This window comes from Eleginops maclovinus, chromosome 1 (assembly GCF_036324505.1).
Source record: "Eleginops maclovinus isolate JMC-PN-2008 ecotype Puerto Natales chromosome 1, JC_Emac_rtc_rv5, whole genome shotgun sequence".
In the NCBI taxonomy this organism is placed as follows: Eukaryota; Metazoa; Chordata; class Actinopteri; order Perciformes; family Eleginopidae; genus Eleginops; species Eleginops maclovinus.
The window spans coordinates 24,044,441-24,058,830 of NC_086349.1; the positions used below are offsets into that span (position 1 = coordinate 24,044,441).

The following is a 14,390-nucleotide window of genomic DNA, read 5'->3' on the forward strand; positions in this document are numbered from 1 at the left end:
ATGGTGGGTCTCAGACATTACTATCTAAAACACATCCTTCCAAAGACTGCGTCCTGTGCGATCCATCACAGAAATTACATCATAAATGGTAATGGAAGATTTAAGGGGCTTCCTTTACCTGGAATATACAATTCCTCAGATCTTCTTTTACATCTTTTATCTCTAAGGTGTCTCATGGATGGGATGGCAGTTGTATTATTTGCAAGCATGTCTGTCAGATACCTGTCACTTGCATATTAGCCGAACAGATGACACACAGATGAGTATGACGGCTTACAGTATTTGCCTTTACACCCAGCTTTGACTCATATGTCATGTTATATAAGCTCACAAGTTTATTCCTCTATTGTGTGTACATCAAAAATATTTGAGGATGTAACATTATTTCGGTTAAACTTGCTGAGCCACAAAGTTTTTTTGCGGTTGTCTGAAATTCCAGTTGTTCTTGTTCCTCTTCACTGATCGACAACAAGCAAACCGGGAACATATTTATTGTCTTTAAGATAGCCGAAGTTACACATACATACACGTAGGCAAACAAAAGCTTTATATTAATTGCACATGGGTCGAAAAACAAATAACTATAACACCATAAGACGTCTTTTAAATGACATGCTGTACTCAAATTAAAAGCTAATCGACTGTGATATATGACAGAGGCAAAGCGCACCACAAGGACACATTTGCACACGACCCCATTTAGCCACCTCAGATGTATTTGATATATTTACAATCATTTTCCCGCAGAAAAAGTAAAGATTGTGATTTTTTTCCCAATACATGACTGTTAGGATATGTATGTATGTGCTTTGGTAAACAGAAAGCTTGCATAAAGTTAAACAAATCTTTAAGTGAAGTTAGTTAAACAAATATGTTCTTATAATGTCACATAGATGAAGGTACTTTTTGATACGTTGTTGGATATTAACCTCTGCCATGCCAATGATTTTTCCGCTTTCTAAATATAGAACCTGTTTTTCCTTTGATAAACGTATTGCTCAAAGCCTGGCACTGTCTCTTGCTCAAACCCAGGGAGTCAGGGTGCTGTAAAAGTCACATTAAATGTCTATTCTCACTCACATATTTCAAGTCTACTGTCAAGACATTTATACGATCGAAAAATCTCAACAACCTCGCCTTGTTTAACTTTGACTTTCTAACGACTTGCTTTTAACCTTTCAGTCACTTTTCTTTCCATAGTTTAACTTCTAAACAGTAACAAAAACAAACATATATAGAGTTAAAGTAACTCAATAGGGGTTGACAATAAAATGAGACGGAGAGAGATATGAAGATTGAGTAAGAGCAAAGAAGAGAAGGGGTTTTGTACAGGGAAACTTCACTGTTGGTTTTTGGTTTCATTTAGCCTTCTCAGCAGCTGCAGCAGCAGGGACTTGCTCCGTCTGTACCCCGGCTTCTGTCGAGCTACGTCTCTGACCCTGAAATTGAAAGGGAAAACAATTGTAAATGTTGGGATCCACTGTAAAAGTCTTGTTTATGAAGGCCCATATTATTGCATGCCACATTTGAACACATATCGAACCCAATAGGTGTGTATTTGGATTTGATTTATGTTTCCTAAAAGCCTTTTTGTGATGCTATTGTGGGGAACAATTTCTAACTTGTTACCTTTTTTCTTTAAAGCCCCTCCTCCGGAATAAGTGTCCACTTATTTAGATATAAAAACAAACTGCAAAAACAATTCACATGCACTGCAAATAGGGCCCCCACCTTTGGGTACTAAACTAGTTGTTGCTGCCATCTAGTGGAGATAAGCTGCAACAACATAAAGGTCCATTCAATATAATCTGAAGAAATAGTCAATGACATGTGGAAAAGTGTTGCCTACCAGATTTTTAAAGAACAAATGGATGGAGTTCCTCTTCTCCAGTTTCTTGGGAACATTGGCTGCATCTTCTCCAGCCAGGGGGGCCACTGCAGCGGGTTTGTTTTCTACAACCGCCTCTGAAGACTTGGCTGCTGCTTTTGGCTCCTCCTTGGCTTTCACTGTCTCTGCTGCTGCAGCGGGGGCAGGGGTCGCCTTCTTGGATGAAAAACAGTGGATGAAAAACAAATGATTGCAGTCTTAGAGAAGCCTTTCGTGTAAGTACATAAGAGAGTCTGATGTGCACCAACCATCAAGCACAGTTGGACTTTGAGATTATACCCTAAGGAACATTTGAGGTGACATTCAGATGTTAGGATCCAGTGTGTCTTAGTAAATGCACTGATGTGTTGCAATGATTCTCAAATATAACGACTCATGTAGAAAATAACTTACTTTGGGCTTAAACATGGAAAAGAAGAGGGTTTTGAGTCTGTTTTCTTTTCTTCCTGAACAGGCGGTGGCAGTTCGGGCTTTGCGGCGGCCTCCAGGGTGCCAGCTTTTGAGGGATCCACCTTCTTTCATGGAAACGGCAGAGAAGAAAAATACACATGATGAGGTATTGAGGATTTAACGGCAATTGAAACTGATGAAGGGTAGAACAGGAGCTGCCACCTGAGAACTGAAAGGGATGGAAATGGTTCAGGTAGGATCAGAGCAGAAAAGGATGAGGAAAAATCTGATCAAAACCAGTCCATGTAATAATGAGAAGCCCAGAAAATCATGCACAAAAGTGAATATTTCATTGTCTGTAGGGAACATAAGACAAGGAAATAGTGAAAGGAAATGTCTCCACCCAAGATTCCTCCTTTAAAGAAGTAGATTGCAAGAATGCAAGAAAAACGTTCCTGATGTGTCAAGAAAAATGTGACGATTGTTAACATTTTCATATCGGAGACTGTTAGCTTAGCTTAGCTTAAATAAATGAAACAACTAGCCTGACAGTCCAGAAGTTATGGAATCACACTGTTTTGTATTGTGGTGGTTTTATCAGAATTGTTAGTGAGCTTTAGCAGGACTAAAGGCAGATCTGTTTACAATTTGACAGAGGCTGGTTAGCTGTTTACAGCCTATGCTAAGCTAAGTGGCTGCTAGCTTTTGCTTTTTACTTTACAGACAGATATGAGAGTGATCGTCAAATCTCTGCAAGAAAGAAACTAAGAGTATTTCCCAAACTGTTGAACTAATTTACCTCAGCTTCTACAACTGGCTGTGGTACCTCTTCCACCATCTGCTGGGAATTATAACAGTATTTGATAATGATGTAACAAATTCAAAAAATGAACAAATTATGCCAAAATGTGTTAAATTAAAAATGAATCATGAAAGATCACTTTTGGTTCAACAGAATATTTGATATCTGGTACAACAACATGTCTGAGGTGCTTGTAGAGTGAGGAAAATTAGGAATTCATATTCCTGAGCACTTCCTGCTGATTTACCTGCTCTACAACTGGCTCTGCAGCCTCCTCTGCTGTCTCAGCGGGTTCAACATTCATTTCACTCTGAGCAGAAGCAAATGAATCACAACATGTGAAAAAAAGAGTATAATCAGAGCATCAGATGATTTTATCCAACAGCTTTAAAAAAAAAGAGACAAAACCCTGAGATTTGCAGCTGTCATTTGTTTACCTGGACTTCTACTACTGGCTCTGGTGTCTCCACCGGTGTCTCCTGCAGAGCAAAACTACTTTTTTTATTCTGAAGGGATGCAGATTAAGAAGATGTGAACATGCTTTCATTTATATGGCATGTCTGTTATGAGCACAGCTGTAAAAGACTGTTCAAAATGAGACCCACTGTGCTTGAGAGGGGTTCGGTGACCCTCTAACTCACATTAAAATACAAAATTCCCTGAGTACTCCCGAGGAGATTGAGCATGCACTCTGGTTTACCTGCACTTCTACAACTGGTTGTACCTCTACCTCTACTTCTGGCTCTGGTGGTGCTTCATTGACTTTCTGCAGGACAGTGGAGGAATTAATAGTGTTAGTCAAAGCAACATGATAGACAGGAAATGTCCTTTAAACACAGAGGAAATGCTTTCAGTATAAAATGCTTTATGTTAGCATGACAGTGAACACTAACAACTGGTTAAAGGAATAGTTTGACATTTTTGAAACGTGTCTGTGCTTTCTTGTTGAGAATTGGATGAGAAGGTAGATACCACTCTCATGTCTGTGAGCTAAGTATGTAGCTATAGTGGTTAGCCTAGCATAGCATCAAGACTGGAGGCAGGAAAAATCAGCTAGCTCATAAGTTAGCAAATAGCACTATTTATTGCCTGTTTTGTACATTAACTGAAGAGTAAAAATGGGACTCGTGCTGCAACTATTTATTGGGCTGTGTTTGGATTCACATGCTAATGTAGCCTGCTAATTATACTGACCACAATTTGAGTAGCACAGTCTATTTGTATAGTAGCTTATAGGTTACCTAAATAAGTGTTGTTATTATCAGGCGCCAAGCTAGCTGTTTCCCTTGTTTCCAGTCGTTATGCTAAGCTAAGTTTTCTGACTGTAACTTGATAGTGCTAATACATAAGAGTAGTGTTGATCTCCTCTACTAATTGTATGCAGGCAGAATTTGTGTATTTTCTCCACATTTTTGTGTGAATTAAATGATTCACTAATATAATAGAAATGGTGCAAATTTATGGAAAGGTTGTACAAACAGTGCTAACTTAACACTGTTTTCTACTGAAATATTCACGCTATTTATGTCATGCTTTCACTAGTATTGTCCAAATCACATCTCTGAAAGAAAACAACACAAATCAGGTTCCCTGGGTGAGGTTCATAGCACAATAAATACTATCTTACACAATTGCTGTTTATTCCAATTTGAAAACAGCTATTTGTTCTGTTTTTTGCCACCTCCAGACAAACCAGCTCTTGTTCAGTTAGTAACAGGAAGAGCCATGGTCAGTTAGAGAATATAATAATCTACTGTACCACTGCTGCAGTCTTGGCATGGGCTCCGCTTGCTGAAGCACCCTTGCCCTTGGATGCCTTGAGACCTCGCAGTACCTCAAATACACATTCAGTATGTTTCACTGTTATACTCTGTTTTGACAGTTATCTTGTCTTACAATCTTTGGTTTGCTGTTTATTTACCTTTGGACGGAAGAGATTGCTCAGAGTGGCTCTGGCTGATATTCCTTTTGAGTCCTTGGGTGACTTTCCAGCAGCTTTGGGTTCTTCTTTGGGTGAGGGTTTGGCAGGTTTGGCAGCTGGCTCTGCCTTGATTTCCATTTTCGGTGGCTCTGGAGGAGGTGGTGGTGGGATAGACATTCCTTTGGGCGCTGGGGGCGGCTCAGATACTTGTGCGACCTATTCAATAGAGAGTGGGTGTTAAAATAATCGCTAAAAAAGGAAACACTCACATACATGATTATAATTTAAGGTGAGATGATCAAAGCAAGTTATCAGTACAGTTTAGCAACTAAGTTTAGAAAAAAAATGAGTAGCAATTAAAGAAGCCTTTCTGGAAGTTAACTGAACCAAACTAATGTCCAGTAAAGATATCCCTTTGAGGTAAATAAAAAGCAATTAGAACACTTCATGGGCAATGTTCTCACAGTAGTGGTTGTCGCTGGTGGGCACTCCTGGGACTATTTACCAACAGAAAAAAGGAAACAGTTAGGGAAATAAAGTTAAACTCAAGCAAACAAAGATGTGCAAACAAGCTTGTGTGCCCCTCAGAGTTCACTGATGCAGCGCAACAAAAAACAAGCATGATATACATTGGATGTTGAGATGAAATAAAAGGAGAACAATAAAATCTTTCTTAATCAAGTTTTTATGTGATTACATGCTTCCCAAACATCTGTTCACCTGCTCTTTTGTGGCTTCAGGAGTAGCTGTTTCCTTGGTTACTTTGGGAGTCACCTGTGCAGCAAGGGAAGAAACACTTTTATTTGTGCCGTTCTTAAAAGACAAACTAAAGGCCTAGCTTTCAAATGGTTTAGTCTTTGCATTGTGTTATTTCTTAAAGCTGGCACTGTGTAAAACAGAGTCAGTGATTATTGCTGATGTAATTGAAACAGAAAAATATTATTTAGATAAAACAGAAGCCTTTCATGAATGCAGACCTTTATGATAAGCTGACTGAGGCACACTGAGCTCCCTGACAGAGCACATACAGTACGTGCGCTGTCATTGTGACAGCCATTGTGCTGCGGAGATGGCGTAGGCCTGCCCTCGCTCTATCTTCACAAATCTCAACTTCCAACAGCACAGGCCCCCCTTGTGAGCTCACACTATGGCTTGAACAATAGGCTACCACATTCCCGCATGTTCAGAGACTTGATTAGCATGGGGCTAGGGCAATGGTAACTCTTTAAAATGACCCAAAGACAGCACGTTAAAGGGGAAATACAATAGCTGCTTGTTGTTGGTTTTCCATCAGTGCTGTCATATTGTTATGGATACCTTTACTGTGCCAAAAAAGGCACATACATCAAGATAAAACAAGGGAAATAACCAATAAAATGTAACATGGCATCTGTTGGATTAATTAGCACTGCTCTACATTATCATGAAATTATTTGGTTTTAGTAAAGCTTTAAGAGAAATGTGGATTCAAGTGTTTTGATCAGCTGTTTGACAGGAGTAATAATAACATTAATGAATGGTGGATTTGTTTCCTTCCTTTAGACAACAGCACATTCTTAATTTTTTCCCCAGCAGTCTATTTTGTCAAACAGTTTGAAATATCAATTGCATAACCCGCCCTGAAATTCTGAAATCGTTTCACTTACTAGTGTTTTGAAGAAGTTCATAACTGAATTCTCTTCTGGTTTACTTTGCGCCTTAGTTTCCACAGGATGAATGTTTCCGTTGACCGTTTCAGGAGCTTTCTCTTCTTCTGGACTCGGGTCTAGAGTCACGCTCTCCGGCTCCGGTAGTGATTCTGATTCTTGCTTTAGGTTAGTTGTCTCCTATACAGCATCACAAAGAATTAGCCTTTGAGAATTATGTCGGAGCCCCACAGCTGATAATGCAAGCAGTGAGTGTCTTAATCGCAGCATTGAGAAGGGAGCACAATTCCAACCATGCCTCTGCCTACTCGAGGCATTGTCAACAATCAGCCTTTTATTAATGTGTGTGTCCCACCCCTCACTCATTGATATTCAACAATGTGTGAGAGTTATGCCCTGGAAAATGCGAGGAAACTCAAATACCTTGCTGTGATATGATGGTGGGTATATACTGTAATACATAGTTTGGCATTTAAGGAAAATGTTCTTTCAGTATGGACTGATTTAAATTAAATGTTGTGTCTGTAAACCCTTCTCTTTCTAGTGGGAAAGAAGGTATTATTTGTCACTCAACATGAATGTAAAGGATGAATAAAATATGAACCATAAGAAAAAACTACAAAATTATGAATGAACACGATGTTTTCATTTTTCATTTTATTGGAAAATATTTCAGCACTTCACAATATGATCTTGTCTTGATGATATATAAAAAACGCTGCTTTTAATAAGTATAAAACACAAAACATTTTACACTGAAATTGCAATTACTACCACAGATCTTAGGCGTTGTGACAAAAGGGTGGACAGGGAGAGCCAAGGCCACCCAAATAAAATCACTGGTCACTGCTGGCAAGTTTCATTTGCATAATATTGGAGGACTTAGGACTTATTGGAGGGTAAGCTTGTTCACAGTAGTACCTTTTTTGTTCATTACAACTGGGGAAAACTAAGTTAAAGTGTCTTGAAGTAAAGGGGCATTACTTTAAATGAGTCTTTTTACTCAGATAACTAACCAAATCAACTGTTTTAATCAAGTATTTAGTTGGTTAACTTACTCTCAAATTAACTTAGTTCACTACTAGCCGATACGACGACAGCATAACATCATTTTTGAAATTCAGTTGTGGCTTGACCCTCAAAGTTTTCAGTAGCACCACCTAGCTAACACTATGTATAACACCTGGTGCAAAACATTAAACACTTAAGAGGTAAACCAATATTTTTTATTACAAAAGTTCAGACAATTCATTCAACATTTTACTGCCCTTCTTCCTTTGGAGCCACATTCATAGTAACGGTAATATTGTTTCCCAATGAAGATAGCGTGAAATGACCAAGCCTATAGGCTGATTCTTCAACAACTGCCACACAAGCTGACTGCAACCGCACAACCAAAGCTTCTATGTCTGTCATTGTGACACTTTCTGAGTCCAGGGATGAATCTGTGGAGGTCACACTCGATTCATTCTCTGAATCCTCGTCGGGTTCTCCCTCTGCAATGACTTCTTGTTCTGTCTCCTCTGAAGTCACAAAGTCACATTCAGCTGAATCATCGTCTTCTGCGATGATTTCTTCTACAATGGTCTCAAGAAAAGCATCGTTCAACTCTTCAGCAAATAAATCATGAGCATAATCATTTGTTTCTTGCATGATGTCTACTGTAACTTCATCTTCAATGGTCTCGAGCAGGACTACCAACACATTGCCATTTGGTTGTTGCTCAGAAAGGCTCTCATTCTCCTCCAAAGACATCTCAGACACAACATGAGTTGAATCAATTGGGATTTCAGCTAGGACGATGTTCTCCTCTACGAGTTCCTCTTGAGCTGAAACGCAAGACTCTTCTGTGGCATCCATTGGCGGCAAATCTGCATGTTCCTCAACTATGTTTTCAGTAACTTCAAGCGGCCCCAAAATATCTTCAACAACTGCTTCTAGTATGTTCCTCAACAACTCTTGGGTTGCATCTTCTTCAAGTGCGCTTGGGATTTCTTCTATCGGTTCTACTGGGATTTGTTCTGGTGTTTCATCTTGATCTAAAACCTCATCACTTTGTTCCATAATTTCCTCAGAACTGTCTTCCCCGATGACTTCTGTTCCTGTGCTATCTTCTTCAACACTTTCTGGCACTTCTTCCATTTCATTTGATAAAGCCTCTATTGCTTCTTCATATATTGTTTCGGTAAGTGGCTCCTCTGGAATCGCTAGGCTTGCTACTTGTTCTCCACATAATTGGGCATAACTAGTTGCTGTGATCACCTCTTCTTCGACATGATCCGCAGAAGTGTCAAGTGATTCCTGAGAGGGGATGGGAAAACCTTCAAATTCTAGTGAAAGGGTTTCAATTGCTGCTGCCATTATCATCTCATCATAATCTTGGACATGACTTGGCTCTGTTTCTTCAACTTTTTCTGGTCCCAGATCAGTACTCACATCTTCACCAACCTCTGGATTCTCATCTGCAGCAATAACTTCAGGAATAGCTCCAGCCATGACTTCATCATCATGAGAGCATAACATGTCTTCAATGGCGATACGTTTAAAGGAAGGAGCCTCTACAATGATCATTTCTTCCTCAGGACATCTATCCCACTCATCATCAAGTGCTACTTGTTCACATATTTCTTGTACGTCCTTAACTGCAACATCATCATCGGAGGAGACCTCTTCATCGGCAGATTCCACGGTAACATATATTTCTGGTTCATCCACAACAACAACATCGTCTGTGTTGAACTTTTCGTGGTCAGATTCCACATTTACTAGAAGAACTGTCACAGGAGGGAAAGAAATTTCCTCTTCACTAAGTACTTCTTGTTCACATATTTCTTGTACATCTTCAACTGCAGGAGCATCATCTGCGGGGACCTCTTCATGGTCAGATTCCACATTTATTAGAAGACATGTCAGAGGAAGGACAACAGGTTCCTCTACAGCAAGGACTTCTTGTTCACACGCTTCTGGTGCATCTTCAACTGCACAAGCTTCATCTGCGGTAACTTCTTCATGGGCAGATTCCATATTTATAAGCAGTACTGTCACAGGAGGCACAGATAGTGCCTCTACCGCAAGTCCTTCTACTTGGCAAATTTCTGGTACATCTTGAACTTGAGCACCATTATCTGCGGTTTCCTCTTCATGGGCAGGTTCCACATTTTCACATATTTCTGGTTCACCTTCAACTGCAGCAGCATCATCCGTCGTGACCTCTTCATGGGCAAATTCCACATTTCCTAGCAGTACTGTCACAGGAGGGACATGAAGTTCCTGTTCGGGCATGACTTGGTTTGCAGGTGTAGGATTTTGCTCCTCACAAACAGCCTCCGAGATTGTTTCCATCACCGTAGTGGTTGGCTCTTCATCTGGGGAGGAGACACCATTTGGCTCCTGGTTCTCTGTAGTGACCGCATTAGATTCACTGCCGTTTAGGATGTCGATAACTTCCACTCGTTCTGCTCTGAACACTGTGCTCTCACAGACAATGTTCTCCATGACAAGTTCTTCTTTAATGAATCCAGATTCCTGGTTGTCTAATGGCTCTTCACTCAAAGTGTCTTCAACAACCTCCTCAGCAATGATTAATGAAGGCTCATTCGATGGATCTTCTTCACTTGCTGCTGTCTCTATTATGACTATGTCTTCTACTGGGCCATCAATGTAGGTGACAGTATCTGCTCTGCATACTATACTCTCACACGCTTTGTTGTCCATGACAAGTTCTTCAATGATGCTCCCAGCTGTCCGGTTGTGCTCCTCATTCAAAGTCCCTTCAACAACCTCTGCAGTGACGAATGCCGACTCCTTTGGCGGATCTTCTTGTGCATCCGTCTCCATTATGACTTCCACTGGGCCATCAATATGGGTGGTTGTATCAACATTATCCTCACCAGTTTGCGTTGAAATGTGTGCTTCAATTTTTCCGTCTGTTTGTGTTGATATTTCAGCTTTCCAAAGTGGATGTTCAAAGTCCTCTTGGTGCACATCGATGATCACAGTGATGGCTTCCTCTTCCCTTGTATCCGACTCCTTTATCATGAAAATCAACATTGGTGTTTAGATCAAATTGAGCTGATTCTTTGATTCCGTGACATATATGACAACCATGTGCCTGATAACATTTGATTGAGAGTATTTGTTAGTGGATTGGATTATATAACCCTAAAATTGGCTTACCTTATGAAGTGATATTAGTTAATTTGGCAGGCAGATTGTTTTGGGGATTAGAAAACGTTTCATAAGACATTGTTATTTATTTCCCTTACGGTCAACAAACCCGACAAAAGACCAAAACCAACAATGCATTGGTTCTTTTTTCAGGGCTCTCTGAATTTCCCTACCCACTTAAAAAATTGCACAACAAATTATTGTTTAATTTCTATTTTTTGTTTAAAGCTGGGCAATGTAGTTCTTAAGCAAATACCACTCCAACAGGGATACATTCTGAATTGTTAAAGACTATTTTCCGTTGTGGATTAGAAACATGATTAGCAACACACGTTTGTTTAGGTCTTTGCATGGTATTTGTTGACGGTAAAAAGAATAGAATATCACATTTCAAACAAACAGGAAATCTGCACTTACTGTCTGTGGATCGGGGGCAGGGAAACTTACATCTGGTTGATTCTCATTTATTTCCTTGACCTCCTCCTTTTGGATGATGGTTTCAAGGAGTTCAGAAATAATCGGAGCTTCAGCCAATTTAGAGTCCGATTCGAGTATCACGTAGTCCGGCTCCGTTGTTTCTGTGGCAAGGTTAAAAGAGAGGGTTGGGAACATAACATTGGAACCTGAAATAACCAAACTTGTGAAGTCCATGTTGCAATAATGCATCTGATCTAATAATTACTTTCAATTATTTTGCAGCTGTCATTTATATTACACATCAGTGTTTATTTTATGTTAAGTTATTTGCATGCAATGTCAAGCTCATGCAGGATATCTACTTGTGCATTGCTCCATGCCTCCATGAAGTAAACACGGACTATGTGTGAGAAAGTGAAATTGTCTCCAGCGTCAACATTATAGCTCTTAGACAAACTCAGGTGACAGTGGGAAGCCTACAGCTCTATTGCCTCTGCACAGACACAAACCACACCATGACAGGATAAATAGTCGCTCCTTGTCAGTGTGCGAGACTACGCCTAGGGTTTACATTGAAAGTCCCAAGACACAGTCCAGCTGGGAGTCACTGTGTTTACAGAGTGTTATAAAAGTCCAAAAGACTAATCCAACATAGATCAGCTGATTTTAAGTGTCAGAGACTAAATGTTTTCCCAAGAAGCAAGATACAGCTTAAATAAGAACAGTACAAATCTCAACATTTTAGGGAGAGAAGTATTTGTCACACTGTGTCCATATGTGTCTATATATATTACATATTTCTACTTTTAAGTTGAATCATGATCATGTATTAAAAATCAAACATCTCACTCACCAACAGTTGCCACCCCATTAAATTTAATGGTTGAAGAGATGCCATTTATTGATCCATTTGTATGCTTCTTAGAGATGCTCCCATTCTATAAAAGAAGTAACAAAAACATATAGATTGGTCCACGGTTAACAAGACATTATCTACAACGGGTGACAATTTAACAGATTTTATATCTAAATTAACTGCTGACAATCAAACATTGTGAATTTTGAAAAATAGAGTATTACATCTTTGTTCCTAACAGCCATTAACATGTGCTTTTCCATGTGCAAATTAAAACTGATTATGAGTTAAGGATACTTCAGTTATAGCACGAACATCACTGTGTTTTTTGCTACTCATAATAAAAGGCTACCTTGGTAAGCTCTTTGTTCTTGGATGCTTCGTTCCCCATGTTTTTCCCAGAATCAGGCTTTGATACTCCGATTCTGAAACCAAAGAAAATATAGATAGTTTTGTTATGTTGCATAAACAAGAAAGCTAAACGCTGCAAGAAGATTGAGTTGTATGGAAATTGGTAAGTCTGTTCATTCAGGAATATAGCATTATCTGAACTGCAATCAAATGTCTTACCTTGTTACACCCCTGCAAGTCAAACAAGTGATATCCGCCTTAAGAAAAAAGATGGAAGGAGTCTGTCACTCTGCTGCTCCTACCAAACTGTGCAGGACTGTTGTTTACACCCTATATACGCAGTTGGTGTGCTTTTAAAAAAAATGGGTGGGACAGTTTTTAAGTAATGAATTGGATTTCCTACTATTCGCTGACTAGAGTCCTGATGCTCTTTTAATAAAAAGCTCATGATTAGCTCATGGTAATCTCTCTGTGAACCCTCTGAAAACCCCCCGACATGATCATAATGATAATAATCTTATCAATCACAGTGAAATACGGCGGTGCAGTGCACTTTTGTTGACAAATGATATGTGAACTAACAGGATGTAGGTCAAGGATATTGGCTAGTAACACTTTCTAATTCCCCCCAAATAATATGCATGAACTTAGTATTGTAATAACCTGCTTTTTATTTTAAAGGAAGGACTTTAATCATGTTATGTTTGAGGTTATTATGATCTATTTTACAGGGACTGTTAATAATAGGACAATTTAGAGGAACTAATCCAAGTGCCTTACAAAATCTACTGTATTTCTTTGATATGATTTTATTTGAAAGAGAGCTTTATTTGACAAGAACTATCTGTTGTTTTATCAGAGCTTATCATGACAAACAAAGAGCTCTGTAATTAAATCATCCGTCTTAAAAGACTTCCACACGGTCCTATTTAAATGTCTTTGAGTGCCTGTCAATGCATCAATACAGACAGCACTGCATGAGGGGTGCTCAGGGATCAAAAATAAACTGACTTGAGTTCACTCTGTGATGTGTCTTCTTTTATTATTCCCATCTTTTTGATTTGTTCGCCGCTTTTCGCATCATGTGCTGTGATCATGCCGCTGCTGACAAAAGCCTTTTCATGCAAATCAGCCAAACTTAAAACAATTTGAATATGTTTTACAATAAACAACGGCAAAAATCAATTGTGAGGAAACTTCAAATGTGCAGTGTTTATTTAATTTATTATGACAGGGCTTGGAATCCATGCACACAATGTCTCAATTGTCGCTTATAGCCTGCACATTGAGGTGGGAGTTGGATTCCCCTGGATTGGATTGTGCACTTTTGACTTCATGCAAGACCAACAGCTGAGAGACCTCGGGCAAACTCTTCCTGATGTCCTAACGCACGGCAGCCTGCTAGTTTGAAATATAAGGGACATTTGCATATGAAGATTTAGATCACATGTTATGTAACAACATTGATATCTTTGAAGTGGTACACTTAATTATTCTTCTGCAGCCAGCCCAAATTGGATTATTGGTGCTCTAGCTCTGCAGATGTGTTCAGTAAATATTTGAGCATGGGTGCAGTACTGTTTGCTGTGGAAATATTTACAGAGAAGTAGTTCCGGTTGATAAAATAACTTGTTTGACATATCGTTAGCTCATTTATTTTAAGTTAGTAATTATATTTATAACTAAACCAACTGATGACAAACAAATAATTGTTCAGTGAGTTTTTTGCTGTAATTTGTATTTATTTATTGACTTATTTTGAACATGTGGGGAAAAAAAATAGACAAAATAACAAATAAGATTTACAGTAAACATTTAACACATTCTTTATACAAAAACTATATCAAGTAGCATTAATAATCAACATTAATGATTGTAACATGTCAGAAAGTACACAGTCCCTTCCCTCAACTCAAAATGACAGTAATACATAAAACTCTTAAACAAGTATT

The 14,390-nt window shown here is 39.0% G+C and overlaps 1 protein-coding gene across 21 annotated transcripts; it reads right to left on the minus strand.

Annotated features, from left to right (window-relative positions):
• Nucleotides 1-475: 475 nt before the first annotated feature.
• Nucleotides 476-12,889, minus strand: bcas1 (brain enriched myelin associated protein 1). 21 transcript variants are annotated; one of them, XM_063879257.1, is made up of 15 exons: nt 12,658-12,888; nt 12,440-12,512; nt 12,085-12,169; nt 11,232-11,392; nt 6,648-6,827; nt 5,722-5,775; nt 5,466-5,498; nt 5,002-5,217; nt 3,781-3,846; nt 3,518-3,559; nt 3,328-3,390; nt 3,078-3,119; nt 2,282-2,403; nt 1,850-2,041; nt 476-1,439 (listed from the first exon to the last, which is right to left on the minus strand). In XM_063879257.1, the coding sequence occupies exons 2-14, from the start codon at nt 12,476-12,478 to the stop codon at nt 2,005-2,007; spliced, it is 1,140 nt and encodes a 379-aa protein (XP_063735327.1). In that variant the 5' UTR covers nt 12,479-12,512; nt 12,658-12,888; the 3' UTR covers nt 476-1,439; nt 1,850-2,004. The 21 variants fall into 21 exon arrangements, with proteins under 21 accessions (XP_063735327.1, XP_063735343.1, XP_063735336.1 ...); XM_063879273.1 differs by having other exon boundaries at nt 1,850-2,044; nt 11,262-11,392; nt 12,658-12,887; XM_063879266.1 differs by having other exon boundaries at nt 1,850-2,044; nt 2,282-2,400; nt 3,078-3,116; nt 12,658-12,887.
• Nucleotides 12,890-14,390: the final 1,501 nt, after the last annotated feature.

Coding starts and splice junctions, on each gene's coding strand:
- bcas1 (XM_063879231.1), bottom strand. CDS start 12,478: ATGGGGAACGAAGCATCCAAGAACAAAGAGCTTACCAAG. Junction 3,847..5,001: donor GCAATCTCTTCCGTCCAAAG/GTAAATAAACAG, acceptor ACTGTCCTGCAG/AAAGTCAATGAAGCACCACC. Junction 3,560..3,780: donor AACCAGTTGTAGAAGTGCAG/GTAAACCAGAGT, acceptor TTTGCTCTGCAG/GAGACACCGGTGGAGACACC.